This window comes from Ostrea edulis, chromosome 1 (genome assembly GCF_947568905.1).
Source record: "Ostrea edulis chromosome 1, xbOstEdul1.1, whole genome shotgun sequence".
Taxonomy (NCBI): Eukaryota; Metazoa; Mollusca; class Bivalvia; order Ostreida; family Ostreidae; genus Ostrea; species Ostrea edulis.
This window is the reverse complement of record NC_079164.1, coordinates 10,903,597-10,931,135: the sequence shown is the minus strand read 5'-3', so window position 1 is coordinate 10,931,135 and position 27,539 is coordinate 10,903,597. Positions and strand designations below refer to the sequence as shown.

At 35.1% G+C, this 27,539-nt stretch overlaps 2 protein-coding genes across 2 annotated transcripts; one reads left to right on the top strand and one right to left on the bottom strand.

The window, feature by feature from the left end:
* Positions 1-2: 2 nt before the first annotated feature.
* On the top strand, positions 3-19,349 carry LOC125664114 (pre-rRNA 2'-O-ribose RNA methyltransferase FTSJ3-like). The gene is made up of 19 exons (XM_056152659.1): positions 3-199; positions 512-664; positions 3,263-3,342; positions 3,495-3,594; positions 4,095-4,407; positions 5,667-5,775; positions 6,759-6,859; positions 7,091-7,165; positions 8,370-8,459; positions 8,872-9,007; positions 9,560-9,762; positions 11,474-11,573; positions 12,272-12,365; positions 12,956-13,231; positions 14,699-14,801; positions 15,614-15,698; positions 15,790-15,882; positions 16,070-16,164; positions 18,687-19,349. Exons 1-19 carry the CDS (start codon positions 133-135, stop codon positions 18,928-18,930), a joined length of 2,517 nt encoding a protein of 838 aa, XP_056008634.1. The 5' UTR covers positions 3-132; the 3' UTR covers positions 18,931-19,349.
* Positions 19,350-21,319: 1,970 nt separating this feature from the next.
* LOC125664121 (prokineticin-1-like) lies at positions 21,320-24,032 on the bottom strand. Its single transcript, XM_048896669.2, has 3 exons — positions 23,871-24,032; positions 22,701-22,836; positions 21,320-21,804 (listed from the first exon to the last, which is right to left on the bottom strand). The coding sequence occupies exons 1-3, from the start codon at positions 23,925-23,927 to the stop codon at positions 21,683-21,685; spliced, it is 315 nt and encodes a 104-aa protein (XP_048752626.2). The 5' UTR covers positions 23,928-24,032; the 3' UTR covers positions 21,320-21,682.
* Between the last annotated feature and the right edge of the window lie 3,507 nt (positions 24,033-27,539).

The window sequence follows — 27,539 nt, the reverse complement described above, 5'->3', positions numbered from 1 at the left end:
ACCTCTTCTCGTTCGAATTTTATGTTTTCCGGAAGTTTTTAAAGAAAACAGGTCCACATGTGCCAACTGCCATGATCAGGACCGCAGGCACATATTCTCGTTAAATACGGTGGCTTTTGTCGGAAATTAGTCATGGGAAGGAAATCAAAGACAGGAAAGTCAAGAAAGGATAAATTCTATCATCTTGCCAAAGAGACAGGTAATGTTATTCTTAATAATCTTGGTGTACAGATTTCGCCACAAAACGAGATCACCATACATGTACATCTGTACCGTGGTTATGGATCTTAACATTTTTATGATATAGAGAAATTTTAAAACCAATGGGAGGCACATGTGCCTCATACTGTAGGCTACATCGACTAATCGTATTTGTGCCTCATAATTTAGGCTACATTGACTAATTGTATTTGTGCCTCATATTTTTAAATTAGGCTACATTGGCTAATTGTATTTGTACCGCATACTTTAGACTACATTGACTAATTGTATTTGTGCCGCATACTTTTAGGTTACAGAGCAAGATCAGCATTTAAATTGATCCAGTTGAACAGAAAGTTTGAGTTTCTACAGAGGGCACGCGTGGTGATAGATCTTTGTGCTGCTCCAGGAGGATGGCTGCAGGTGGTCGCAGAGAATACTCCAGTATCCAGTATTATTCTGGGTGAGCAAGTGAAGAAGGGAGCAACATGCCTAGATCATATGATCATAATTATATTGTAATATGTTTTACGGCGTGACCGTGTTTGAGGGCGAAGCAAAGAAGTTTTGGTATTAGTATCTCAGCGATTTTTTTCCTTATATAACTGGTACCGATAAACGGTACCAATGCCAAAAGCCATTGATTTTTCCCAATTTTGAGACTAAAAATTCCTAATTTACTTGCCGAAAAATAGACCGCTGACATCGTAATATTTACTTAGTCTGAAACGTTGTACAAGTTAACTAAAATGTTCACTTCCGGTATTAAATCGAAAGTACAGATCATGGCAGTGCGCGTGTTTTGTAGAGCTATGAAGATTCTAAAACGAGCCTACGAGTACGACGATTCTTTATGTCTCACAACAGCAAATATTACCATAAAAAGTTTGTAAAGAGATGACTACTTCTTGTTTTGTTCTCTTTTTTCTTTTCTTTTAGTTGAAATCATTTGCTGATACATTGGTAGAAAATTCCCAATTTGTTCGATTTTGACGCTATTTTTCCCAATTGAATGGGTACCGGTACAAGTACCAGTGGGTAGAAAAAAATCGCTGTATATCGGGAAATATAACGCAACTGATGTAAACAGTACATTTTGACGTCATATTCAGCATCATATTTTAGCAAATTTACAAACATAGCATCTGAACCACAACAAACATGGCATTAATAGTGGAGTGATTATATATGATTAAGAAAATAAGATTTACATGCTTTTATGAATTTTTGTAACATCTCAGAACGACGTGAAGTAGGGTAGACAAGATTCTAAATGGAGAAATACATGTCCACGCGATAGTATTCGAATCAACGCCATTAGTACCAAAATTTTCAAGTTCCATAGGTATGGTTTAATTTTTCATTGTTTTCCTATATTTTCCTTTTAAACATGTACAGTATATACGTGTTACCTATAGGGAGAGCTCCGCTCTCATGGCCCTTCGGGCCGTGAGAGGGCTTCGCCCTCTAATATCAGTAATCATGGGAATGGTAATTATGCTCTTGTACAAATAACTTTACTCGCATGATCATATGCATACATGTGAAACTTTAGATGCTTTTCACTTTCATCTAATGGGAGATTTCATGTGCTAGTGTTCGAGAATCAAAGAAATTTACAATCTATTATCGAATCCGATCAGAGGCCATTGTACACTATTTGATTTTAGAGTTATCACCTGTTCCAGAAATAAGAAAATACAACAGAGGTTAAAACTGGCACCTATTGATGTTAGATTTCAGCTATCGATTGCTATGGTAGCAATCTAGTGACAATTTTTCGATGGTGGGCGACTATTGCTTAATCACTAGTGACAACATTTCTCAACCTCACCTACCCCCACTCCCTCTTCCCAACTCCTGCAGAAAAATTTGTATAAAAAAATCACTGAGTGTTAACAAATTAAGTGGGTTTTTTTCTCCATATTTCAAAAGCAAGTCTTGCCATGAATATGAAAAAAAAAATTGTAATCAGTAATGAGAAAAATGTGTCTGCATGTCTCATAAATAATCCACCATACCCAACAGTATAGTTGGTGGTACAAAATTTACAGATGGGCTTTTCCCAAATGGGTGAGTCCAGTTGAATCCATGCATTGGAGCTCAGTGATTCTACTTTAGATATTGATGGGGGATTGTTTGGCAGAAATAGTCTGATGAGAAAAATCAGCATTTCATATAGACACCCTCTTCACTCAATAGCTATACACTGAAATTTATTTTCAAAGCTTATTAATGTTTTAAAGTATTCACCTCGTATCCCCAAGATATTTCCTGTCATTTTGATTCAGATTTCTAAACTATAATATGATTAAGGGGTTCTGGTTTCCCAACATATCATATATTTTGATCCTCATCCCCTGTAATTTAAAGATGGACATCCAATGATTGTAATTAAATTTACTTGCCCTTGGTTACCCCCAAAATGTTGATGGCACTTTTAAGTATAGACAGTGTTGTACATGTAGTTTTGAGTGACAATTATACAATGATGTAAACTAAAAATGAAAGCCAAAGTGGTGGAAAAATCAGAGAAATTAACAAAAAGAGAAATTTAGAGGGACAAATATGCTTAGGCTGGGTGGGAATAATGGGCTCTGTGGGAGGCTGATCTTGTTAGTGGGAATCCCCCGTGTAAATCAGGAGGATGCTATATGTCTGATTATCTAGCACTAAGGTCATCTTCAGATGAGTGAAACAAAGGACTAACGGAATATACCGAATTAGATATAAAATCAGTACATTTGTTGAATACTATGTAAATCCATGAAAGGGAAAAAAATCAATTTATAGAATAAATGTAAGTGATTTTCTAATTTTTAATGCTAGCTTTTTTAATTAATGGGTAATGTTTGGGGAAGTATGTATTCATGGGAATACAATCAGTTCTCTCCCCTCTTTCTGTGCCGTCACATGCCGATGTCAGAACTGCAAATCGTAGAGCTTTGTATTTCATTGACATCACATGCCAACATCAGAACTGATTCCTAGTGCTCAGGATTTCATTGACTTCTTAGCTTCATGTCATGCAGTAACCTGAAACATGCTTCATGATACACAGGTGTGGACTTGGTTCCAATTCGTCCAATTTCAAAAGTGAAAACATTGGTGGATGACATCACCACGGACAAATGCAGACAGGTGAGGTGTATTTTTCTGCTGTTAATTTTGGATGTCTACAGGAGTAAATGGTTATCTTCTGTTAATTTTGGATGTCTACAGAAGTAAATGGTTATCTTTCAGTTCCTTGACATATTTGAACTCTGTTGACAATGTTTGACCATTATTTTCAGGACTTGAAAAAAGAGCTGCACACATGGAAAGCAGATGCTGTACTGAATGATGGAGCTCCCAACGTCGGCAAAAACTGGTTACATGATGCATTTCAGCAAGGTAAAAATCTTATGGCTCTTTCCCTGAACTTGCAAGTGTTTTTTTGTTTTTGTTTTTTGTGTTTAGTTATTAAAGGAGGTATGCTACACCAAAGAAATTTGATTTAGATGAAAAGTGGAGGATATGTACAACAATATTTTGAAATTGGAAACTTTCAAATTTACTTTATTTTGTCAAAAAAATGTTGTTTTAGCAGAAAACAATCTGAAATAAAATTAAAACCCTGCTAGACTCGAACTTATTTTTATAGGGATTGTATACATTTGATCATTTACTTGTGTATTTTTATAGGGATTGTATACATTTGATCATTTACTTGTGTATTTTTATAGGGATTGTATACATTTGATCATCTACTTGTGTATTTTTATAAGGATTGTATACATTTTATCATTAAATTTACTTGTGTATTTTTATAAGGATTGTATACATTTTATCATTTACTTGTGTATTTTTATAAGGATTGTATACATTTTATCATTTACTTGTGTTTTTTACAGCACAACTAGCTTTACAAGCTTTGAAGCTCGCAGTTGAATTTCTGAAGAAAGGAGGATGGTTTGTGACAAAAGTGTTTCGTTCCAAAGACTACTATTCCTTACTGTGGGTGTTCCAGCAGTTGTTCAAACACGTCCATGCCACAAAACCGCAAGCTTCTCGTAATGAATCCGCAGAAATATTTGTTGTCTGTGAGAAATTTTTGGCTCCAGATAAAATCGACCCCAAATTTCTGGATCCAAAGTATGTATTTAAGGATGTAGAGGATGAACCCAAACCAGGCATTAACCTCATTCATCCGGAGAAAAAACGAAGGTGATCAGAGATTTCTTATTCATGGATCAATGAGCACAATGTAAAGTGATCTGTAAATGTCCCTTTTGTAAGGAAGAAATAGAAATGAACTCGATTTTGTAAGATTTATACTTTTTATAACTTTAACTTAAAAATATTTCTAAAGATACGATAGGATGGTCAGTAATTTCTGATAATTTTCATGTACTTTTGAATATATGTAAATATCTGTCATCATTATGATAAACAGTCTGACAAAGTGAAATTAGGTTTTAATTTCTCTTTATACAAAATCGGTTCTCATTATAGTTTATTTACTGTTTCCTATATACAAAAGCCTAAGGGTGCGAGGGATAACATACTGTATGTGTACCTAATGCTGGGAAATTTTAATGGCTTTTGGTGATGAAGCAAGAGCATTAAATAGCTGTGCTAGAATATGAAGTTCTCTATTTATCTATTCTCATACATGTATAGAAAAGTAGCGTTAAATCATGATAACATTGAATAGTGAATCAGCTCCCAGTCTATACGAAAGTTTTTTGGACCACACAGGACATTCGGTCCTGTGTAATCAATGAACACACCGGACCGAACCAAATTTTGTCAGACCGAAAAACCTAATGTAAAAGAGAGAAACACGTGAAAATGCAAAACCAAGGAAATCTTATTTATTATACTAGTAATACTATACCAGGGATCCCTCCCGCATAATACTTTAGACGGTCCATGCGGTTTAATCACATTCATTTACGTATTTGGATTTGTGGGATATTTTTTACTTATAACAAACATTTAATTGACTCCGCGTCAAAATAATAAAGCTTAAAACCGAATACTGAGACATCGGACATTCCAGTCCAGTGTAAAAAATGACACATCGGACCTGAGGCATTGCACATCGGTCAGGTCCGACGGTCCGATGTCTTTCGCATAGACTGAGCTCCGCACTAAATTTTAGATCCTTTAAAATAATTACTGTAGAATCCTTATTTTACATGAGTACTTAATGTGGCAAAATGACTTGTATACGTCAAATTGCGTGAACATGAATTCGCGTGTCGTCTGTTAATCAAGAGTTCTTACTTGTATTTTAGCAACAGAAAACTAAAAGCGAGTAATTTCATTCTGTGTGTGATGTCTCTCACGTGAAATTATACAATAATATTTCCAACGGGTATATTTAGGAATCTACAGTACTCATTCAGTGCATAATGTGCCAGACTATCAGCCTATTTCTCAGTCTCGTTTATTTATCTAACGAATTGTTTGACTATCAGACAGAGAGAGGGCTACCCTACTGGGGACTACACCCTGTTCCACAGCCTGAAGGCGTCAGAATTTGTCCAAAGCGATAACTACCTTGATCTACTGGCACAAAGCAATGAGGTCAGTCTCAGACATTTGAAAGAAATATTTTGGTGTAAACTGGATATAAACAACAATGGAATTAACGTCAGATCCATGATGTAAATATCAATTATAAAAACAATGTCTTCCTGTAAACAAACTGAATAGTTTGCTCACAGGAAGACAATTTTTATGCCCCCAAGATCGAAGATCAGGGGGCATATTGTTTTTTTATGCCCCTGAGATCGAAGATCGGGGGGCATATTGTTTTTGTCTTGTCTGAAACTTTAACCTTGCTAATAACTTTTGAACAATACGTGATAGACCTTTGATATTTCACATGAGTATTCCTTGTGACCAGACCTTTCCGTGGGTACCAATATTTTTGACCCTGTGACCTTGACCTTGGAGTTTGACCTTCTTTTTGAAAACTTTAACCTTGCCAATAACTTTTGAGCAATAAGTGATAGAGCTTAGATATTTCACATGAGTATTCCTTGTGACCAGACCATTCCGTGGGTACCAACATTTTTTACCCCGTGACTTTGACCTTGGAGTTTGACCTATTTTTTGAAAACTTTAACCTTACTAATAACTTTTGAACAATAAGTGATAGAGCTTTGATATTTAACATGAGTATTCCTTGTTACAAGACCTTTCCGTTGGTATTGAACCTTTTGACCTTGACATTTGACCTACTTTTGATTATTTTTTTACATTGGTCATAACTTCTAAATGGTAAATATTAGAGCTTTCATATTGTGCATGAGCACTTTTGACAAGATCTTTCTACTGGTATCACGATATTTGCTCTTGTGACCTTGGCCATCTTCGGAATTGGCCATTATCGGGGGCATTTGTGTTTCACAAACACATCTTGTTTCTCATAGATATTTAAAATGTCGAGAGCCAGTGTCTGTAAGATTTGGTACTTGATATGTGAATAGACTTTTCTGAATGAGTAGCAGTTATGACAGTGAGAGATATACAGAGTTAATGGATTCTCATTTGTTACAATTCAGATAGTTGTTGATCTTCCTGAAATAGCCAACCATAAAGAGACCACAACAGAACTGAAGGAATGTCTGAAAGATATTAAAGTACTGGGCAAAAGAGAAATCCGGTAAGGACTGTCTGAAAGATATTAAAGTACTGGGCAAAAGAGAAATCCAGTAAGGTTAACCTGTCTATCTCTTGGCAAACTAAGGGCATTGTTACTGGGGGGGGGGGATAAAGATTTTATACAATGCAACAGTATCATCTTCTGTACAGAGACAAATCATTAAATGCATAAATGTGGAAAATTTAAAAATGATCATAAGTGATACTTATCCCTTTTTTTTCCCCCCACCAGAAATATCATCAGTTGGAGAAAGAAAATAATGAAGGACATTGTTTGTGAGGAACAGGCCCCAGTAGCAGACAAACAGTAAGATTTGTTTAATTGTTTCTGCCTTTCATATACAGTACATATATTGAGAGAAATTCATCAACACCATAAAGGTGCTGCTACAGACTTCAAACTGCAGACTGGAAAAGGGTGTTAGCATACTCTAGAAAATTCTTAATACTTTCAGATCAGTATTAAATTCTGAAACTGTATTTTGTTCACTGAAGTGTGTTAGCGCTGACAAAAAATATTTGGGTGTGAAACATTGCTGTTCATACCCTCATGTACATGTATTATCAAAAATGAAATTTAATGATTTTATATTAACATTTTATTTTCATTTCTGTCGAAATTCCCAGCCTTTAACATAGTCAAACTATCTTTACCAAGATTCATGTGCACATTGTTCACATTCATGAGGAAATGGTTATCATTTCAATTTGTAAAGATATTGAAGGCAAAAGCATTGGTACTATAGATAGTTAGGATTAAATGATAGAAACCTTGCCTTGTAGAGATACTCACAAAAGTACAAAGGACATGAAGAGCATAGACAAAAATTATAGATAGCATGCACTTATGTTGCTTACAGAAACTGGTTCCTAAAAACTATGTAGTTACAATAATCACAGGTGTGCAAAGGGACCAGTTTTGTGTTAAATGTGCCGCTTTATTTTCATAAGAAGTTACATATAGTGTTATATTTACATGTCTAAATCCGTTTTGTCAAATAGCAAAAATTGTTATTATGATCAGATTTTGTGAATAAATTCATTTGAAATAAACAATAGCTGTAATGAATATCTAGTGAGAACAAGATCAATTCTGGTAGAGCGATATAAATAATTATTGGGCCAATTCAACTTAATTAGTAGATTATCATCCAGGGTCAGTAAAAAGTATGGGGTGGGTGGAAGGATTTTATTTTTTAATTCTATTTTCTTAGAAAAATATTAATGACAAACCAGTTTTTGTCAATGCCAGATGGATACCGGAAATGTAGACAAGAAGCATAAAAACCGGAGTCAGACATGAAAATTTTCCGGAAATCTCAAGTTTCGCAAAATCAAAAAATTTGGGGCAGGCCAATTTTTGAGGGGCGGGCGGGGATGATAATCTATCAATTAAGTTGAATTGGCCTTATGGTAGTGTACTTTTAGTTGTCTCCTGTGGTTCCTGTATTTTATATCAATGAAGGATATTTTCTTAATGATCTTACTTTTTTGATATTCTTCTGTTACAGGAGTGTAGAAGAAGACAGCGAGGATGAAGAGGCACAACTTGATGAGAAACTGGCAGAGCTCAAAGAGGAGGAACGTAAGGCCCTCAAAAGGTGAGGCAAAGTCTAAACCTGTAATAAAGGCCCTCAAAAGGTGAGGCAAAGTCTAAACCTGTAATAAAGGCCCTCAAAAGGTGAGGCAAAGTCCAAACCTGTAATAAAAGCCCTCAAAAGGTGAGGCAAAGTCCAAACCTGTAATAAAGGCCCTCAAAAGGTGAGGCAAAGTCTAGGTGAAAAAAGTTTTCAAAAGGTGACACAACGTATAGGTGAAAAAGGTTTTCAAAAGATGAGGCAATGATCAGATTATATACGTGTTTTCTTCTTCTCAAATACTCGAGAAAACGGACCAGAAACCCGTCATTGCTCACTGATTAGTGATAAAGCACAGCATGAGTGAACACATGTATTTACATATACAACGCTCCTTCACAGTTCACTTAATTCATGCAAGTGTTCAATTTAACAGGAAATTGAAGAAAGTAAGACGAGAGAAGACCAAACTGCGGCATAAAATGGATATGAAGATGGTCATTCCAGGCGACAGACACGACTTCTCTGACGATGTGTCCCTCTTCAACTTAAACAAAATCAAAAGCAAATCCGTGAGTGCCCAATGATTTACATTATCAAAAAAGAATAAAGTGCTGTAAAAAGTATCCTAGTTGAATTGGAGAACAAATCTTAATGTACTTTGATTTCTATGTTAAAGTCAGAAAATGGTGGTAGACCTAATATTTCAATACAGGATTAAGGACAAAATTCTAAAATTGATTTGGATTTTTAAATAAATGGGGGGTATACAAGAAAATAATCATAACTTAAGAATTTATTTGATTAATATTTTGTTATGGGTTATGTCTTAAGAAAGGCTGTTTTGTGCACTGCTTTACATCTTGATAATGGCATGTAAAACTTTTGATGAAGAGATAGTTCTGTTGTCAAAAATGTGCAAAGCCTAAAATAGAAAAAAAAAAAATGTACCGCAGCCTATGTGAATAGTGACAGATCAGGTTCATATTCACAGATGTCGGCATAATTTGATATCAGGCTGTAATCTTGAAAGTTTTCAGATATGCATTTACTGCAAATCCTTTTATAAATATGATAGTGACAGTCTTCTGAGTAACTAGGAGATGTTAATTCATTACACACAGCAACTGGACAGTGTGGAGAAAGGAGACTCGCAGGAGGCAGATGAAATGGCAATGGAAGAGGATGAAGAGGTAGATAAGGTCATTAGGAGAATGAGGTCATATGACAGAGATAGCAAAGATCACTTAGATGACCTTGACCCATATTCGGATGAGGAAGGCGAGGAGGAGCCAGAGTTCCTTTATGACCCAGCAAACGATGACTTGTAAGTAGCATCTCCATATTCCATTCCAGAATTTTCACTCACAGAGAAACATCACCAGTTATAAGATTGCTAAGAAATGCTGTAGTTGTTATAATTATGATATAATCATATGATCAGATAATGATATGTTGACAGAGCTACCGTTAGAGTTAGCACATGTATATCAGCAGATTCAGAAATTTTCTCCATGGAAATGGGTTCCACTCCATGCAATTTTAAGGATTCAATTAAAAATGGACTAACATGTAGTAATTTACAATTGGAAGTGCATACAAATAGGCAAATATATTTACTATTTACCTCCTAGGTGATGGGGATTGGATCCCTTGACACCCCCACCCCCCACCCTGTACAGCATATGCATGCCTGACATATATGTAACCTTTACCAATGGAATTAAGATATCTGATTTAAGGAAATGGGGAAAATCTGTAGGATACTAAAATCATACAATATGATAATAACGATCATAAAAAATCTCTATTCAATGGCAAGGCGGTGATAATCATGAAAATTTCTTTAATAATTCCCAAGTAGCAATGACATACAATACAATGGTGAAACATTTCAGCATACTCGTAACGATATATAAATTTATACATGTTTGACCCCCTCCTTTTTTCATTTTTGTAATGATCCATTTATAAGCTTAAAATTGATCAAGTTGATCACGATCATTTGATGTCAAATGTTTTCCTAGACATGTGTACAATAATGAATTTCTCTGTCACCGGATAAATGTCAAGATTGAGTCCAGCACACTAATTAAGATCCGCCACTGCCTCAGGTGTATTATGTCAAAACGGAGACTGTGGTGGTCTCAATCATCTATCGTCTTGCCACAGTATTGCATTTCATTATACATTAGGCCTAATATGTCACACTGTATTGTGTAAATAATCAACATAAGTTCGTAATCTCAGATCAAGATGTGACTTTGCGAGATCTCTGCCATTTTTAATGAGGGACTTCTGCGATTGTGACCAAAAAAATCTGGATGAATGGCAGTTCCAGTTCAGGCTTTTCCACAGTGTTTAGTCATTAGAGCTTGCTGTACAAGCGAGCACTTTGCACTGGCTCACTGCGCTCACTTTTGAAACGATACAGTACCTTCTCGATGCGATTCGATTTTCGATACTTTAGTCTCGATTCGATGATTTTCGATTCGATACAATAGCATATACCAAATTCTTTATAATGCTAAGATTTTCTTATGTTTTGTTGTATTTATTGCTCTCTGCAAATAAATTCTACATAATGTAAAAATGTTTAACATAGAGCAACACTCTTATCACTTGTCCTATAGCCAAACTGTCACCATACCCAGGATTTATACATTGGGGGTGCATTTTTCAACTCAACTGCGTCCATTTTGATACAGCAAAGTTTACTCATATGTTAATTGGGCAATTTTCAATTCCATTGGCTAATCAGAAACCGTGTTATCAAGAGCAATGTGTGCTATGATTTTAGAACCGTATCGAACCGAAACAGACCGCGAATAAATCGAACATCGAATCGAGACCACTACATCGCGATTCGGCCACATCGCAATGCATCGTTTCACCCCTAATGATTATAAGTATAAATTTCTTTCTTAATATCAGTATCAAGATAATGAAAGAAATTTAGAAACCTCTGCTGGAAAAGAGTTTCAAATGAAAGAGTCATCATGAAAACGAATATGACAAGGGCTTGAATTCTGTTTTAGAGAATTTGAAGAGGAGGAGGAGGAGGAAAATCCCCTAGTTGTCAGTCTACAGGACAAACACACCATGATGAAGAACCGATCCAAGGCGTGGTTCAGTAAGGTAATAAACTTATCCAAGGCGTGGTTCAGTAAGGTAATAAACGGATCCAAGGCATGGTTCAGTAAGGTAATAAACCGATCCAAGGCGTGGTTCAGTAAGGTAATAAACCGATCCAAGGCGTGGTTCAGTAAGGTAATAAACGGATCCAAGGCGTGGTTCAGTAAGGTAATAAACCGATCCAAGGCGTGGTTCAGTAAGGTAATAAACCGATCCAAGGCGTGGTTCAGTAAGGTAATAAACAGAAGGGTGAAATTCCTATTACGTTTGTATCTTGATTTACCGTATAGTGGTTTTTTCTGCGAGTCTAAAATTTTGTGATTTGCTGGCTCAAAGGTATGCTAATAATTTTAGCGAAATAAATTTTGGCGGACAAGGAAGCGTTATCTCTCTTACAAATTCTGAAGTCACAATTGGGTGCATATATGGTGAGTGAAATTTTGGCGGAAAGCTATCTAACCTCTAAAATAAGCCAACTTTATCACCCCGCAGAAAAAACCCCACTATATATGGTATACAATGGGATGATTCTAAAAGTGTCTGTAACAATACTTGTATGTAGCTACAGACTGTATGGATATTAATCTGTATAATTCTATTGTTTGAATGAAATAAGTTGAGTCATAACTTTATTGTGGTGGTGGTGGTTAAAAAAGTGGTAGGGGGGGATTACTTCTCCTAATTATCCATTTTCTCTGCAGGCATCATTTGCAGACATTGAAGGTGATGAAGATGAAGACATGGAACTTCAATCAATGGCAGCCAGCTACAAGAAGAAGGGAGGAAAAATCTTGGGTCAGTCGCTCGGTTTTGAAATGATTTTCTTGCTTTAAATTTCCATAATGATTGGGATGCAAAATATTAAAATATATAGATACATTTACATATATTGTAATAAAATGCTCAACAATATGTACATGTATGAATATCGAATACTGGTATTCTATTTCATGTATATTTTGAAATGAGGTATGGTTAGATCATTTCAATATGAAATATACATGTAGTACCCAATTGAGTTTCTATTCTACGTAAATACAAAATGACACAAACGTAATCAACCTGAATATTATTTATTCAAGAGTTAAATATCAGCCAATCAGAAAACTCGAATTATTCATTCCTACAAAAAATTGTAATATTCAAAGTTAGATATTACAATATATGGCAATATGGTTTTCACTGTCAATACCCAACTCTAGATAATTTATTTAAAATGAAGTCCTTCAGAAATTATTCAAACATATTGTGACCATCCAGACATATTGAGCCATATTGTGCTCTACAGAACTATAGAATCATGTGTAACTTCAAGTGTTTGTGAGTGGTGTCTCTGCAGTTATGTAGTCATAACAGAATTTAAAAACATCTTTATTCTATCACAGATGACCTTGACAGTGGATTGTCGGAAGACAGTTATGAATCTGACCTTGAAATGAGTGACAGAAAATTAAGTCGAGGTGATTCAAGTGGCATTGAGGGTGGTTTAAAAGATGATGGTGATGATGATGAAGATGATGACGACGACGATGATGATGATAGTGATGATGATGATGATGATAGTGATAGTGACTATGACATAAATGAAATGAGAAGTAAAAAGAATACTAGTCAAATAGACAAATCATCAAAGAAAGCAGGGTTTGAAGTTGTTCCAAAAGGTTTGTAACAAAACTTATGAAACATATTAGTAAAGAATGCTGTACATTTCATTCACAAAAATTTAACTTTTATTTTATTTTTATTAAATAGGAATGTCTTGCAACAAAGAAACTTTTTTTTATTGGTTTTCTATCATTAGTATTATTTTGTTTGTGTTTCGTAAGGCTACAAATTAAAATTACCTTGTGCAGATAGTCAATTAATGAAGAAGTGACTGGACAGGCATTTAGTATTGATTCATTGTGTATATGAGAATCTGTCCAGTCATTGAGTATTGATTTGTTGTTTAGATGAGAATCTGCCCAGTCATTGAGTATTGATTTGTTGTTTAGATGAGAATCTGTCCAGTCATTGAATATTGATTTGTTGTTTAGATGAGAATCTGTCCAGTCATTGAGTATTGATTTGTTGTTTAGATGAGAATCTGTCTAGTCATTGAATATTGATGTGTTGTTTAGATGAGAATCTGTCCAGTCATTGAGTATTGATTTGTTATTTAGATGAGAATCTGTCCAGTCATTGAATATTGATTTGTTGTTTAGATGAGAATCTGCCCAGTCATTGAGTATTGATTTGTTGTTTAGATGAGAATCTGTCCAGTCATTGAGTATTGATTTGTTGTTTAGATGAGAATCTGTCCAGTCATTGAATATTGATTTGTTGTTTAGATGAGAATCTGTCCAGTCATTGAATATTGATTTGTTGTTTAGATGAGAATCTGTCCAGTCATTGAATATTGATTTGTTGTTTAGATGAGAATCTGTCCAGTCATTGAATATTGATTTGTTGTTTAGATGAGAATCTGCCCAGTCATTTAGTATTGATTTGTTGTTTAGATGAGAATCTGTCTAGTCATTGAGTATTGATTTGTTGTTTAGATGAGAATCTGTCCAGTCATTGAGTATTGATTTGCTGTTTAGGTGAGAATGTACCCAGTCATTGAGTATTGATTTGTTGTTTAGATGAGAATCTGTCTAGTCATTGAGTATTGATTTGTTGTTTAGATGAGAATCTGTCCAGTCATTGAATATTGATGTGTTGTTTAGATGAGAATCTGTCCAGTCATTGAGTATTGATTTGTTGTTTAGATGAGAATCTGTCCAGTCATTGAATATTGATTTGTTGTTTAGATGAGAATCTGTCCAGTAATTGAGTATTGATTTGTTGTTTAGATGAGAATGTACCCAGTCATTGAGTATTGATTTGTTGTTTAGATGAGAATCTGTCCAGTCATTGAGTATTGATTTGTTGTTTAGATGAGAATCTGTCCAGTCATTGAGTATTGATTTGTTATTTAGATGAGAATCTGTCCAGTCATTGAATATTGATTTGTTGTTTAGATGAGAATGTACCCAGTCATTGAGTATTGATTTGTTGTTTAGATGAGAATCTGTCCAGTCTTTGAGTATTGATTTGTTGTTTAGATGAGAATGTACCCAGTCATTGAGTATTGATTTGTTGTTTAGATGAGAATCTGCCCAAACTAGATGCTATAGGGATGGCTATTGGTTCTCAAATAGTTGAGTCCAGGAAACGGAAGAGAGAGATAGTGGAAGGTGGCTACCACAGGTGAGTTCATGAAATTCTTAATCCACCAGCCATAAAAAATATCTCGTACTCGTACTACCAAACAAAGACCTGTCAGTTTCAGTTTCAGCCTTTCTTTACGATGTAAAAATAAATAAATTCAAATATGTGATTTAAAGTATGTGTGTAAGTGCTTGGGGGGGGGGGGGGGGGGGGGGTAAAAACCTTAAATGTAGAAATTTCTATTTGTTTGTCTAAAACCAGATTGGTTAGAAAAAATGTTAAAGAGAAACAAAAAAAAGAAAAGAAAAGAGAGTCAAAGATCATGGAGAATGAAATTGTCTTCAGATCTGATATGATGAAATTTTACTTTTCCATTGTGCGCCTGGGTCAAGGATATTGTGGTGTGACATACCATATGTGTAAACCGAGGAGAAAACTCAGACCATGAATAAATAGTTCCTACCTATGCTGCCTCTTTTTTTTTTGTGTGGTTCAGGAAGCTTAATTACATGTGGCATAATGCCTTGCCCCACTAATTCATAATACATAACATTTGTGGGAGTTTGTCAATGCCCAAACACTGTATTTTAAGCATTTATTGTCATTTATGAATAATGGTATCCATAAGCTCCTATTATGATGTGAAATATTAAAGCTTCAGTTTTGATATGAGTGTCAGATTGACGAGTAGTTTCAAATAATGGCAAAACAATCATTTCCATCTCCTAGAAGAACTTGGGACCAACATTTTTGGTCTCAAAACCATTTTTTTCTTGAGTATTTGGGATTTTAGAGGGGAGAAAATTGTACAACAAATGAAGTCATAACCTCTCACTGTTTGATTTTTGCAGATACATGTTTAATGATGATAATCTTCCCGACTGGTTCGTTAAAGATGAATCAAAACACTTGCGAGTTCAACTCCCAGTCACCAAGGTAACTGACGATTCATTATATTAATGTCTCTGATCATGAGAGGGCTCTCTATTAGTATTTAAACCACGATTTACCTTTCATATTGACACAGGGAGAAATTGAAGAATATAAAATGAAAATGAAGGCTCTCAATGCACGGCCCATTAAGAAGATCGCAGAGGCAAAGGCCAGAAAGAAACGAAAGGTACAGAATTGTATTTTTATTTCTTGTTTTCATTAATTCATTTAATTCTGCAGGTAAATGGAATAATAGTGTACTGAAATTACCTTCCATTAAGGATTTGTCCATCGTCGGATACAAACAGCTGATCTCATCTTTGCTATGCATATTCAGTTAAGGAATTTGTAAATTATTTCTTCATTTCTTTCAGGATATAAAAAAATTGGAACGAGTACGAAAAAAAGCTGAGGCAATTTCTGATACAGCCGATGTTGCAGACCGAGATAAATGGATGCAGATCAAACAGTAGGTTTTTATTGACAACTATCAATGTTATCAGCTTTCTACGTAATCCAAGCTTCTATTGGGGCCACCTGTATCAGGACATTTCGGGATCACTGTCATCTCATCATCTTTTAGAAATGGTGGCATCTTTTAAAAATCTTCTCAAGAACCACTGCACAGGAAAAGAGAAAATGGATAGCTTCCTTATAGGGACTGATTCTCGATTTCCCCCCCCCCCCCCCCCCCCCCCCCCAAATTTTGTTTTATGCTGCCGAGATCATGTGTACTGTTTCTTTTAAGAATAAGATGTTGGGGGTCATATTGTTTTTGTCCTGTCTGTAATTCTGTCTGAAACTTTAACCTTGCTAATATCTTTTGAACATTAAGTGATAGAGCTTTGATAATTAAAATGAGTATTCCTTGTGACAAGACCTTTCCGTGGGTACCAACATTTTTGACCCTGTGACCTTGACCTTGGAGTTTGACCTACTTTTTGAAAACTTTAACCTTGCAAATAACTTTTGAACAGTAAGTGATAGAGCTTTGATATTTCACATGAATATTTCTTGTGACAAGACTTTTCCGTTGGTACTAAACCTTTTGACCATGACATTTGACCTACTTTTTAAAAGATTGACATTGGTCATAACTTCTAAATGGTAAATATTAGAGCTTTCATATTGTACATGAGCATTTCTTGTGACAAGATCTTTCTACTGGTACCAAGATGATATTTGTCCTTGTGACCTTGGCCATCTTCGGAATTGGCCATTATCGGGGGCATTTGTGTTTCACAAATACATCTTGCTCACTTTTAATCTTCAAGATCTACTGTCTAATGTGTTTAAAAGGTTTCACCAAAACAATTTAGGTTATACATTATCACAGAAGCTCATTTTAAAGAGTTTATTATTTGTTTTTTAAACAAAGATTGTGGAATGTTATTGTTTACAAAGTTTTCAAAAGAAATGGATATCGATCTATTAAGTTTATTATATCTATCACATTACAAGTATTCTTTAGGTAAAATGTGTCATCTAAAAGTTAAATTTTTCACTGGTTTGTAAACATGAAAAGACTTATGTCTTTGTTTACATAACACAGATTTAAAGGGTAAAATATTGCTCTTATTCTTGCATTCAGACGGTCAAAATTTTGGCTGTCAACATTAAATATGTTACCGTAAATCTGGTTATTTTTGCTGTCGATTAATTTTTAGCGATTTTGCGATTCATTTGGATTCGCAAAAATATTTTTCTCAAAAATAATGTTTCACACGTTTTTTAATGTTTTTACATAAATCTGCAAAAATAAGAAACACAAAAATAAATATATAGGCTTTTTACTCAAATTCTCAAAAGTAAATTGACGCAAAAATATCCAGATTTACGATATATTTTAGATGTTTATCATCAATAAATGAAGGGAAAATTTTTGAAAAATTGTGAACCAGTCCCATTAATGAGTTTAGATTCTAAAATTTCAAATTATGGCCCCATGGGATAGGATGTGGCCACAACAGGGAATCAAAGATTTACACAAGAATATATAGGATAAATCAAATATCTTATTTTTAAAAGAAACAGTACACATGATCCATCATAGTATGCAAACATTCTCAGGTAGTGCAGATTCAAGTTTGTTCAAATCAATGCTCATAGGGTAGGTCTGGGCCACAATGCATATTCAAAGTTTTGTGTGGGAAACTGAGAATTTAAATTTTCTTCTCAAAAACATGCAAATCATCCTCAGTTAGTGCTGATTCTCAGTCATGGTAGCAGTAGACATGAGAGGGGATCAAACTTTACATGCAAATATCTAAACAATGTATAAACAAAATCTTTATAAACCCTTTTCTTAAGAACCAGTGGTCATGATTAGTCATATTAATATGAAAGCTTTCCAATGTAGTGTGGATTCATATTTGATCAAACCATGGCCCTTATACAACACCCTATATAACCTTCTCACAGGGGCATCATGTACCTTTTAACCTTCTCACAGGGGTATCATGTACCTTTTAACCTTCTCACAGGGGTATCATGTACCTGTTAACCTTCTCACAGGGGCATCATGTACCTTTTAACCTTCTCACAGGGGCATCATGTACCTCTTAACCTTCTCACAGGGGCATCATGTACCTTTTAACCTTCTCACAGGGGCATCATGTACCTTTTCAAATTATGGATGCTGGGGGTTAGTCTGGAACTAGAAGAGTACATGAATATAGGGGGTAAATCTTTAAAAAAAAAAATCTCCAGAATGACAAGGTCATGTCAGTGATATTGATAATGAAGCATCCATTCAGGTGTGTGGATTCATGTTTGCTAAAACCATCACTCGCTGGGGCTAGGGTGGGATCATAATATAGGGTCAAATTTTTTAATTTTTTTTTTAATAAAGAGGGTAAAAAATCTTTTTGAAATAAAACAAGACCAAGAAACTCAGGCAAGCATTGTGGTCCATGGGCCTCTTGTGTAAGTGTTGGCTCTTCTAAAAGTCCTACTGCTTCATGACACATTGTCAAATGTACTATATTACAGGATTTACAAGAAGGCAGGCTTATTGTCCCAAAAGAAGAAAGAGATCACTTATGTGGTGGCAAAGAAGGGGACTGGGAAGAGGGTGAGACGTCCTCACGGAGTGCAGGGACTCTTCAAGGTAGTGGATCCTCGTATGAAGAAGGACCATGCTAAAGACAAAAAATCCACTCACGTCAGAGGAAAAGGAAAAGGAAAGAAAGGGAAAACTAAAGGAGGCAAAAGAATGGGCAAAAATAAAAGATAGTTTTCTGTTGTACTTGTTAAACAAATTGAATTTTCCACACAATATTTAATGGATACATGAACTGGAAGGCTTATTTTTTTTATTGCTCTACATCCCATTCAAAGTATTTTCACTCGTATCGAGATCAACTGTATACGTGAAATAATGCCTTAGAAATTTTGTCCGCTGAATTGCACACACGGACACAAGATCATAACAGAGAGGGATCTGTATTAAAGTGCCAACACCATCCGTGTTGGGTTTATATAGGAAAGACTTTCGTTTTTAATGCTGGGCACTTGGCAATGAAACCCCAATACGTGTACATGTGTTAAATGTCTTTAAGTACTGGTCACTGGAATTGATTGCGAGGCAAGCACCTTAAAAAGGTACACATGTATGTGCTCCAGTTAGATGTTAATAAAATTATCAGTACTACAGTGTTCTTTGAATGAAATGAATCCTCCACATCTGCTTCATACTTAGATATTTTATTGAAAATGAATAGAAATGGCAAACTACCAACTCTACTGTATGACAAACGGGATAATTTATGCTTCTCCATCGTCAACTTCCCATATTTATGTAGCAATATTCCATTGTCACCTGCATATAGTGTTTATATCTCTCAACTGATTTAAATACACAAGAGCTTGTTTTGCGTTTGATCATTTTCAAATCGATTGATTGATTGATTATGTTTTCCGCCACACTCAAAAATTTTTCAGTTATCTGGTGGTGCCCAGTTTTTATTAGTGGAAGAGAGAACCCAGATACAATGTACCTGGGAAGAGGCCACCGACCTTCCGAAAGTAAACTGGGAAACTTTCTCAGGCTATAGACAAACAAGTTGATGTTACAGGGGTTTCAACAGTCTCATTTAAAGTCAGCATTTTGCAAATTCTATGTCCGTTATAAAGATTTACTTTGCAAGTGTTGTCTAACATGTTTCATACTGTTTGTTAGGCTGTTATTGGCACACTGCTTTTGACTACTGGTTACTCCGTTTACCTGATCAAAAGATAGGGCTCTCAGCAGGTGTGACCAGTCGACAGGGGATGCTTACTCCTCCTAGGCAGATCTTGCCTCTGGTGTGTCCAGAGGTTCATGTTTGCCCAACTCTTTATTTTGTATTCCTTATAGGAATTATGAGATTTATCACTGTTCATTATCTTCACCTTAAATGATACAAATGTGCATGCAAATAAACCTCGTTTTTAAAGATATAAATGAAAATAGTTTGAAAAGACTGTCTGTCTTCTTGCATCACAGTCGCTTGTTTCATAAACTTCGCAAGCTACACTATATAATTATATAGGACTAGTAGGTAGTATAGCTTGCGAACTTCATAAAATAAGCACCTGGGTCGTGCAGTACTCTTTCTCTCTGGAACGACCTAGTTCTGACCACGTGACTGTCTGTGCATTTCTAACTACCCTTTTGTGTTTTACACGTGATCTAATATAATGAATCTGTGTAATACGTCCTTGCTCCTCTATCTATAGGCGATGAACTTCATATCAAAACTTTCGACGCCATCGTTTTCTTTCCGACCATTTGTCAAGAAAGCGCGCGAAGTGCAAAGATTAGGACTATACAAATATGTCTCAGTCTCCGGAGTTTATTACTGAAGTTAGAATTTTTAGTCAGACGTATCCCTTTGATCTGAGGTGAAATTGGAATAATCTTGTGTCTCGGGACAGGCCCTCGACACAAAACCGTGTCCAAGGGAGATTATCATTTTAACGATAGTGGATGAAATCAAATGCTTTAACTGTTTAAGGAGGTATGCTACACTAGAGAAATTTGATATGGATGAAAAGTGGAGGATTGTACAACAATATTTTGAAGTTGAAAATTTTCAAATTTACTTGTACTGTAGGTCTGGATTTTCATATCGTTAACAGTGGCGGATTTGATTTCAGCCCCCCCCCCCCCCCCTTAAAATTTAAGATAAATCTTGTTTAGAAAAATGTACTACAAGATTAAAGAAGCAATAATTTTTTTCACTCCCTGAGAATTGATTGACAAAATCTTTTGATTTCTTGCATTACTTTATTGGGAGAACTTAATTTTTTCGAACAAAAAAAAAACCTCTTAGAATTTGCGTTATTTTACTATTTTCACTTTATTAAAAATGATAGAAATAGTACAAATGACTTAAATAGGAGACATTTCAAGCCCTATAAAATTTGTGAAATCCGGGGACTTCGCCCCCGGGGCCCCACCAGGGATTCGCCCTGGATCCACTGGGGGTCAGACCCCCTGTCTCATAAAATGGCGCCCCCGTAACCGCAATTCCTGGATCTGCCCCTGGTTAAGTGCTGTATGTCTGGATCTAAATATCGCTTAAGTACTGTAGAATTGTTTTCACCAAAATGAGCTTTACTATCTTTTTAAATACTGTAGATCCCGATTTATTTTACATCATTTTTAAATTACAAACGTGAAAATTTATTGTGTCAGTTTCCTTGTTTATTAGAACAATGTCAGCTGTGCTCGAAAATTCTTACAGATAAATTGACATCAACCATGTGAAAATGAAATTTTCAAGATGTACAGTACACAAATTAGTAAAAATTTAAAGAATCGCTTTCAATCTTGGTGAAAACAAACCAAAGCATTTGAAATATTATTTGAATGTTACATGTACAAATAAAGGCACCTGCTGTATGTCTAATGTACATTTTTTCGACGTCTGAAACATTTTGTATGGCAGCATTAAATTTTAACTATAATAAACTCCATCCTTTGTATTAATTACCGGGATATTTTATCCGTATCTTGACCTTTGACAAACTCCAATCTCTCCCTGTGGAATCTCGGTAACTCCTGTACCCACACAAGTTAATCCTGGGAGACAGGGACACGTGAATCTGTGTCCAACATGGCAACCTGTAAAAACGGTATCCAGCGATTACTTAAAACCCAATATGCCCTGTAGAAATGATGTCATGTGTGTACTTTAAACCCGTTGTCCTAAGGAAATGGTGTCAAGCGTTTACTTTAAACCCGTTGTCCTAAGGAAATGGTGTCAAGCGTTTACTTTAAACCCGTTGTCCTAAGGAAATGGTGTCAAGCGGTTACTTTAAACCCGTTGTCCTAAGGAAATGGTGTCAAGCGGTTACTTTAATCTGTTGAGCTTGGTCTGTTGAACCAGATAGAAATATGTAGTTATGTTTGTGTGTTTTCCATGACAATACCCAGTCTGTAGATTCACCAAGTTTTCTGTAGGCTGTGTGGGTTCACCAGACCCAGGGACACTGTTTAAAGTCTAAATTGTCAATTGGCTGTGTATTTGTTTAATGTAAATGATGGATGAAGATATTGGGTTTTGACTCACAGGCACTTGTTTCTGTAAATGACTTATGACCTCTGTATACTAATAACAACAATGTTGTTATTAGTATACAGAGGTCATAAGTCATTTACAGAAACAAGTGCCTGTGTTTTGACTTAATAGGTGGAGGATGTAGAATTGTGGATGAGGGATGTAGGATTGTGGATGATGGATGTTGACTTGCGGATGTAGGATGTAGACTTGTGGATGTTGGATGTAGAATTGTGGATGAAGGATGTAGAATTGTGGATGTTGGATGTAGAATTTTGGATGGTGTATGTATAATTGTGGATGATGGATGTAGAATTATGAATGGTGGATGTAGAAGTGTGGACGATGGGTGTAGAATTGTGGATGATGAATGTAGGATTGTGGATGTTGGATGTAGAAGTGTGGATGATTGATGTAGAATTGTGGATGTAAACTGGTGGATATTGGGATGTAGACTTACGTTGCTGCTGAGCACCGAAGGGTGTACATATTCCACTGCTGACAGAGCACCCTACTGATCGTCTTCCTCTCCTTTGGGACTCACAACAGTGGTATGCCGGACAATCGCCATCATTGTTACAGCATATGCCGGAGCACTATGAGACAGAAAATAGGTTAATTATGTTTTTAAAAAATCATGAATTCTAATGTGAAGTCTAGTCCACTTATACCGAAGTAGTTATATTGAACAACCTGTTATATCAAAGTAAAAATAAATCCCCAGTAACATCTTTATGTAGTTCAAATTCTTGTTTTTCTTCCTTTTTTGTAGTTCAAATTCGGTTATATTGACCTTTGGATATTATGAACAATTCAGGTCGGTCCTCTGAATTTCAATATATTTGGCGTAAACAATCTCTCTCTCTCTCTCTCTCTCTCTCTCTCTCTCTCTCTCTCTCACACACACACACACACAATGTCTGGGAGAGAAATACAAACGGAGAATATCAATAGGGACAGGAATGTCCGCAGAAGATTCCAACCCTTTCACATTATGTGGTCACGTGTATGGAAATGTAAGTGCCGATTTTTAATGAAGCGCCAAAGTACCATAAACTCAAATAATTGAAGACATCTTTAATTATTTGAAGATGTTATCAATTCAATTATTGTGCGCTCTTCGATCGCATCAATTCAATTGATGAAAGCAATAATTAATTTGATACGCGCATTGATTCATGTGACAAGAGCAACAATTCATTTGATGCGCGAATTAATTAAATTGATGAGAGCAATAATTGATTTTGTGTGCGCATCAATTCAATTATTGCTCTCACCAATTCAATTAATGTGCGCATCGATGTGATGGAATTATTGCTTGGTATTTAGAGCTCGGTATAAACATCGTCGGATACCCACGGGTGATCTCGTCTGAGTAAAAAACGAGGTCACCCGTGGGTATCCGACGACGGGTAGAGATTGTTTGAGGATCTCTTTAATTCAGTTTAATTTAATTACAACGCTTTTGTATGAGGAATGAATGCGGCATCAATATTCTTGTAAAGAGAGCAGCCATTCAATTAAAGAGATCATTAAATAAATTAAGTTGTTATCTCTCTCCCCCTCTCTGTCTCTGTCTTTCTCTCTCTCTCCTTTAAAAGAGCCGCCAATTATATGTAACACACTTTACCTGTTTCAGCTCCAGAATCGCCAGTAGTAAAAGCAAAGCACAGGCCCTAACATTCATTATCCCTCTTCTAGCTCGACAAGTCGAATGATAATTTGTATGTTCACCTGTACATAACTTTCATATCCTGTTTGCTATCTTTGTTGATTATTTAAAGTACTCTGACATACATTTCTACATGATTTTACACAACATTTATTTCATGTTAATTTAATTACCTGCATAAATGAATATGCGTCATTTTCTTAAGGAGGAATGACATCCCAGAGAAATTTAATATGGATGAACATTGGAAGATATGCACAATATTTTGAAAATGAAAAGTTTCAAATTTACTTTATTAAATAAAAAAATAAGGTTTTAGTAGGAAGTAATCTGACCACAAAAAAAAATGAAAAACCCTGCTGGACTCGAATCCGCGATCTACAAATCAGCAGTCATTAACCGACTAAGTTACCCTGCTAGGTAATCAAATTTAAAAGAAATATACAAATATTGCTAATACTAATTATATTTTCATTCATGTTTTAAAAGAAGTCAGATATGGCGTGTAAAACGTTGCACTATTATACTAATCTTGTTATTCATATTCGAAAACTTGTAATTTATATTCTAAAGCATATCATTCATATTCGAAAAGTTGTTATTCATATTCGATAGTTTTATCATTCATATTCAAAAACATGTGTCAGCCATTATGACGATGTCGTATTTCTCCTTCATCTTCTGTATAAATCAAGTTATTTTCTGAAATTGGAAAACGTTTTTAGAAAAAATAATGCGCTTTTGATAAGGAATTAATATTTGATTTCAAGAAAATGGTTTTGACTATCAAGGCCATGATAAGTCATATCAACATGCGAGCATCCTTATGCAGTGCAGATTCAAGGTTGTGCAAATCTTAGCTCCTGGTGGTAGGGCGGGGTAGCAATAGGGGATCAAAATTTTACATAGAATATATAGGACAAAATCTGTTTAAAAAAAGATTTCTTTAAAATAGCAGGGCCATGATTAGTTATCAATTTGCTAACATTGTTAGGCAGTGCAGATTTAGGTTTGTTCAAATCATAGCCCCGGGATGGGGCGAGGCCCACATGCACAATACGGGATCAAAGTTTTATGTAAAGATTTAAAAGAAACATCTTCCTCTCGAGAACAACAGGGCTATACTTACTCATATTAATATGCAAGCATCCCTCGGTAACGCAGATTCATGTTTGTTTAAATCATGACTGTGGAAGTAGGATGGGACCCAATACGAGTCAAGGTGAAGCTTCGCTAGGTGATCAAACTTTGGCATTGGAAAATAAGCAATCTTTGAAAATGTTCTTATAAACAACCACTGGCAATGATATCGATTAGTCATTAATATGCAAGCATTCTAATGATGAGCAGCAGGCCCAAGGTGATTGAAGTGAGCGTTGTGGCCCATGGGCCTCTTGTTTGGAATCAATTATTTATTTTCGTCGTTTGATATAAAAACTGATTAATGATATAATAAAATACTTTCGAGTTTTCGATGTAAGGATGTTTTTTTTGGTACCAAAATATGATTTTCTTACCTTAGAATTCTTTATCATTATTTAAGGTATTCAATGTATAACGAAAGAGTAATGAACACCTTTGAATGATAAATGTCTAGTGCTAAGTAATGATGAAAGTGAAATGATAAATAGATGAAATTCACGACCTTTTTGCACTTGGAACTTTTTGGAAAAGTTATCTGCCCTTCGTAAAATAAGAAAAATCTAATTTTCTAAAAATGTGTGCGGTAAATTATTACTTTTATTTTATGCCTTCATAAAGAGAAAGTATATGTAACTTTATGCCAAGAGATTTGTATGACAATACAATTTCTTTTGAATCTTTTATATATATATATATATATATATATATATATATATATATATATATATAACATGCTCCTCCCATAGACTCCATCGTAAAATTCTATAATTGAAATAAATTAAGCTGTAATCAAAGTCCTGAAACATTCCTATGGTGGATTATTTCTATTTGATGAACCTTTCAAAATAATACCATGATTACAAAAATCCCACCATCCGTTTATTAGATATAAAATATGGTCGTTATACATTGTACATTGATACCTTAAATATTCATCTTTGAGAAAAATAGATGATTATCTTATTGAGTACCTGGTGAACTGATTCGTAGCGTAATGAAGATATGTTGTCTCTTTTAAAGCAATGACAGCTCTATATTAAAAAATTTAATTTTGTTGTACTCTTGTTATACAGTGGGATTGCCCTCCGGCAGTAAATGATTGACGTTTTTTTTTTTTGTTAGAGTACAAATTAACGACGCATATATGAAATAATAAACATATTGGTTAGTCCAAAATATATTCAAATCAAAACAAATTTACGCGTTTTCCAAGGGATGATCAAATCATGACGGGTTCGGACGGCAGGGAGTGTCCCGTTATGGACACTTGATACAAAAAAAAAAAAATATATATATATATATATATAAACAAGGGAAAACCCTAGATGCATGAGTTGATTTATATTATTTGGATTAGTTATGTTGTACAAGTATGGAATTCCTGTAGTAAAAAAAAAGGGGGGGGGGTCTCGTAAATTTTCTATGATGTTCAAAAGTTGAAATGATAAAGATATTATTTCTATATCAAATAGTCCTCACTCTTTTGGACTTTAAATTATGAAAACATGGGAATAAATTATATTCCATACAGCAAATTGTATTAATTTCACTGATTTGATTTTCGTTTTCATCATTTATTTTCAAAATCAAATAATCGTTCATTTACAAAGATGGTAATATAAAGTGCTGCATTCTGTTTAATTTATTCTTTCGAGTTTGTGAAGATGAGGTTTTGGTATACACGCGAGGATCCAGAGGGGAGGGAGTCCCAACACAACATCCCATCGAGATTGGTAAAGGATTCTGTTACATTATGCATGGTTTTAATCGAAAAATAATTCGTGATGGATCCGTAGTATCGACAATAATTACCATAGGAGTAAAAGAAAAATATATATAATAATATACATGTATGAGCCATGTTGTCCAATAAAGCATGCATTTTATATCACTGCTGGCAAAAAGTAACACAAGGCTTGTGCGTGATACACGGAATCTTCACGAAACATCAAGGTTGGTAATGAGCGGTTTTACATAACTTGAAACGCATCTAATATGCAATACTTATCTCCATCATCCAATTGAATTAATTAAATGTCATTATTCAATGAAAAAGAGCATTACTTCAATCATTGCGCTCATCAATTTAGCAATCAATCAATGCTTTATTCTCCATTACAGAGAGGAGGTTGGAAAATACAGAATACTGCATATACAACATGTACAGGAATAAATATTTTTATATTACTATGTATAAAGTGGAGAAAGATTATTAAACAAATGAACATTGCCACAAGACCAAGCAGAATAGTGAATGCTTATCACCAATTAATGTGCGCAATAATTCTTCTACCACTGTTTGGAGTCATGCACGTCACTGCTCAGTCATGCACGTCACTGCTCAGAGTCATGCACATCACTGCTCAGAGTCATGCACGTCACTGCTCAGTCATGCACGTCACTGATCAGAGTCATGAACGTTTAAAACTTGGATATAATGTTTGCATATTAGTCTTGATTACATGTATAAGAGATTTTTTCCCT

What these genes read in the sequence shown, in the direction of transcription:
- LOC125664114 (XM_056152659.1), top strand. Translation starts at nt 133, where the DNA reads ATGGGAAGGAAATCAAAGACAGGAAAGTCAAGAAAGGATAAATTCTAT. An exon ending in ACAAAATCAAAAGCAAATCC is followed by an intron (nt 9,008 to 9,559) that starts GTGAGTGCCCAA and finishes CATTACACACAG; the next exon opens with CAACTGGACAGTGTGGAGAA. An exon ending in GTGGAAGGTGGCTACCACAG is followed by an intron (nt 14,802 to 15,613) that starts GTGAGTTCATGA and finishes TGATTTTTGCAG; the next exon opens with ATACATGTTTAATGATGATA.
- LOC125664121 (XM_048896669.2), bottom strand. Translation starts at nt 23,927, where the DNA reads ATGAATGTTAGGGCCTGTGCTTTGCTTTTACTACTGGCGATTCTGGAG. An exon ending in CGATTCTGGAGCTGAAACAG is followed by an intron (nt 22,837 to 23,870) that starts GTAAAGTGTGTT and finishes TCTGTCTCATAG; the next exon opens with TGCTCCGGCATATGCTGTAA. An exon ending in CTTCGGTGCTCAGCAGCAAC is followed by an intron (nt 21,805 to 22,700) that starts GTAAGTCTACAT and finishes CCGTTTTTACAG; the next exon opens with GTTGCCATGTTGGACACAGA.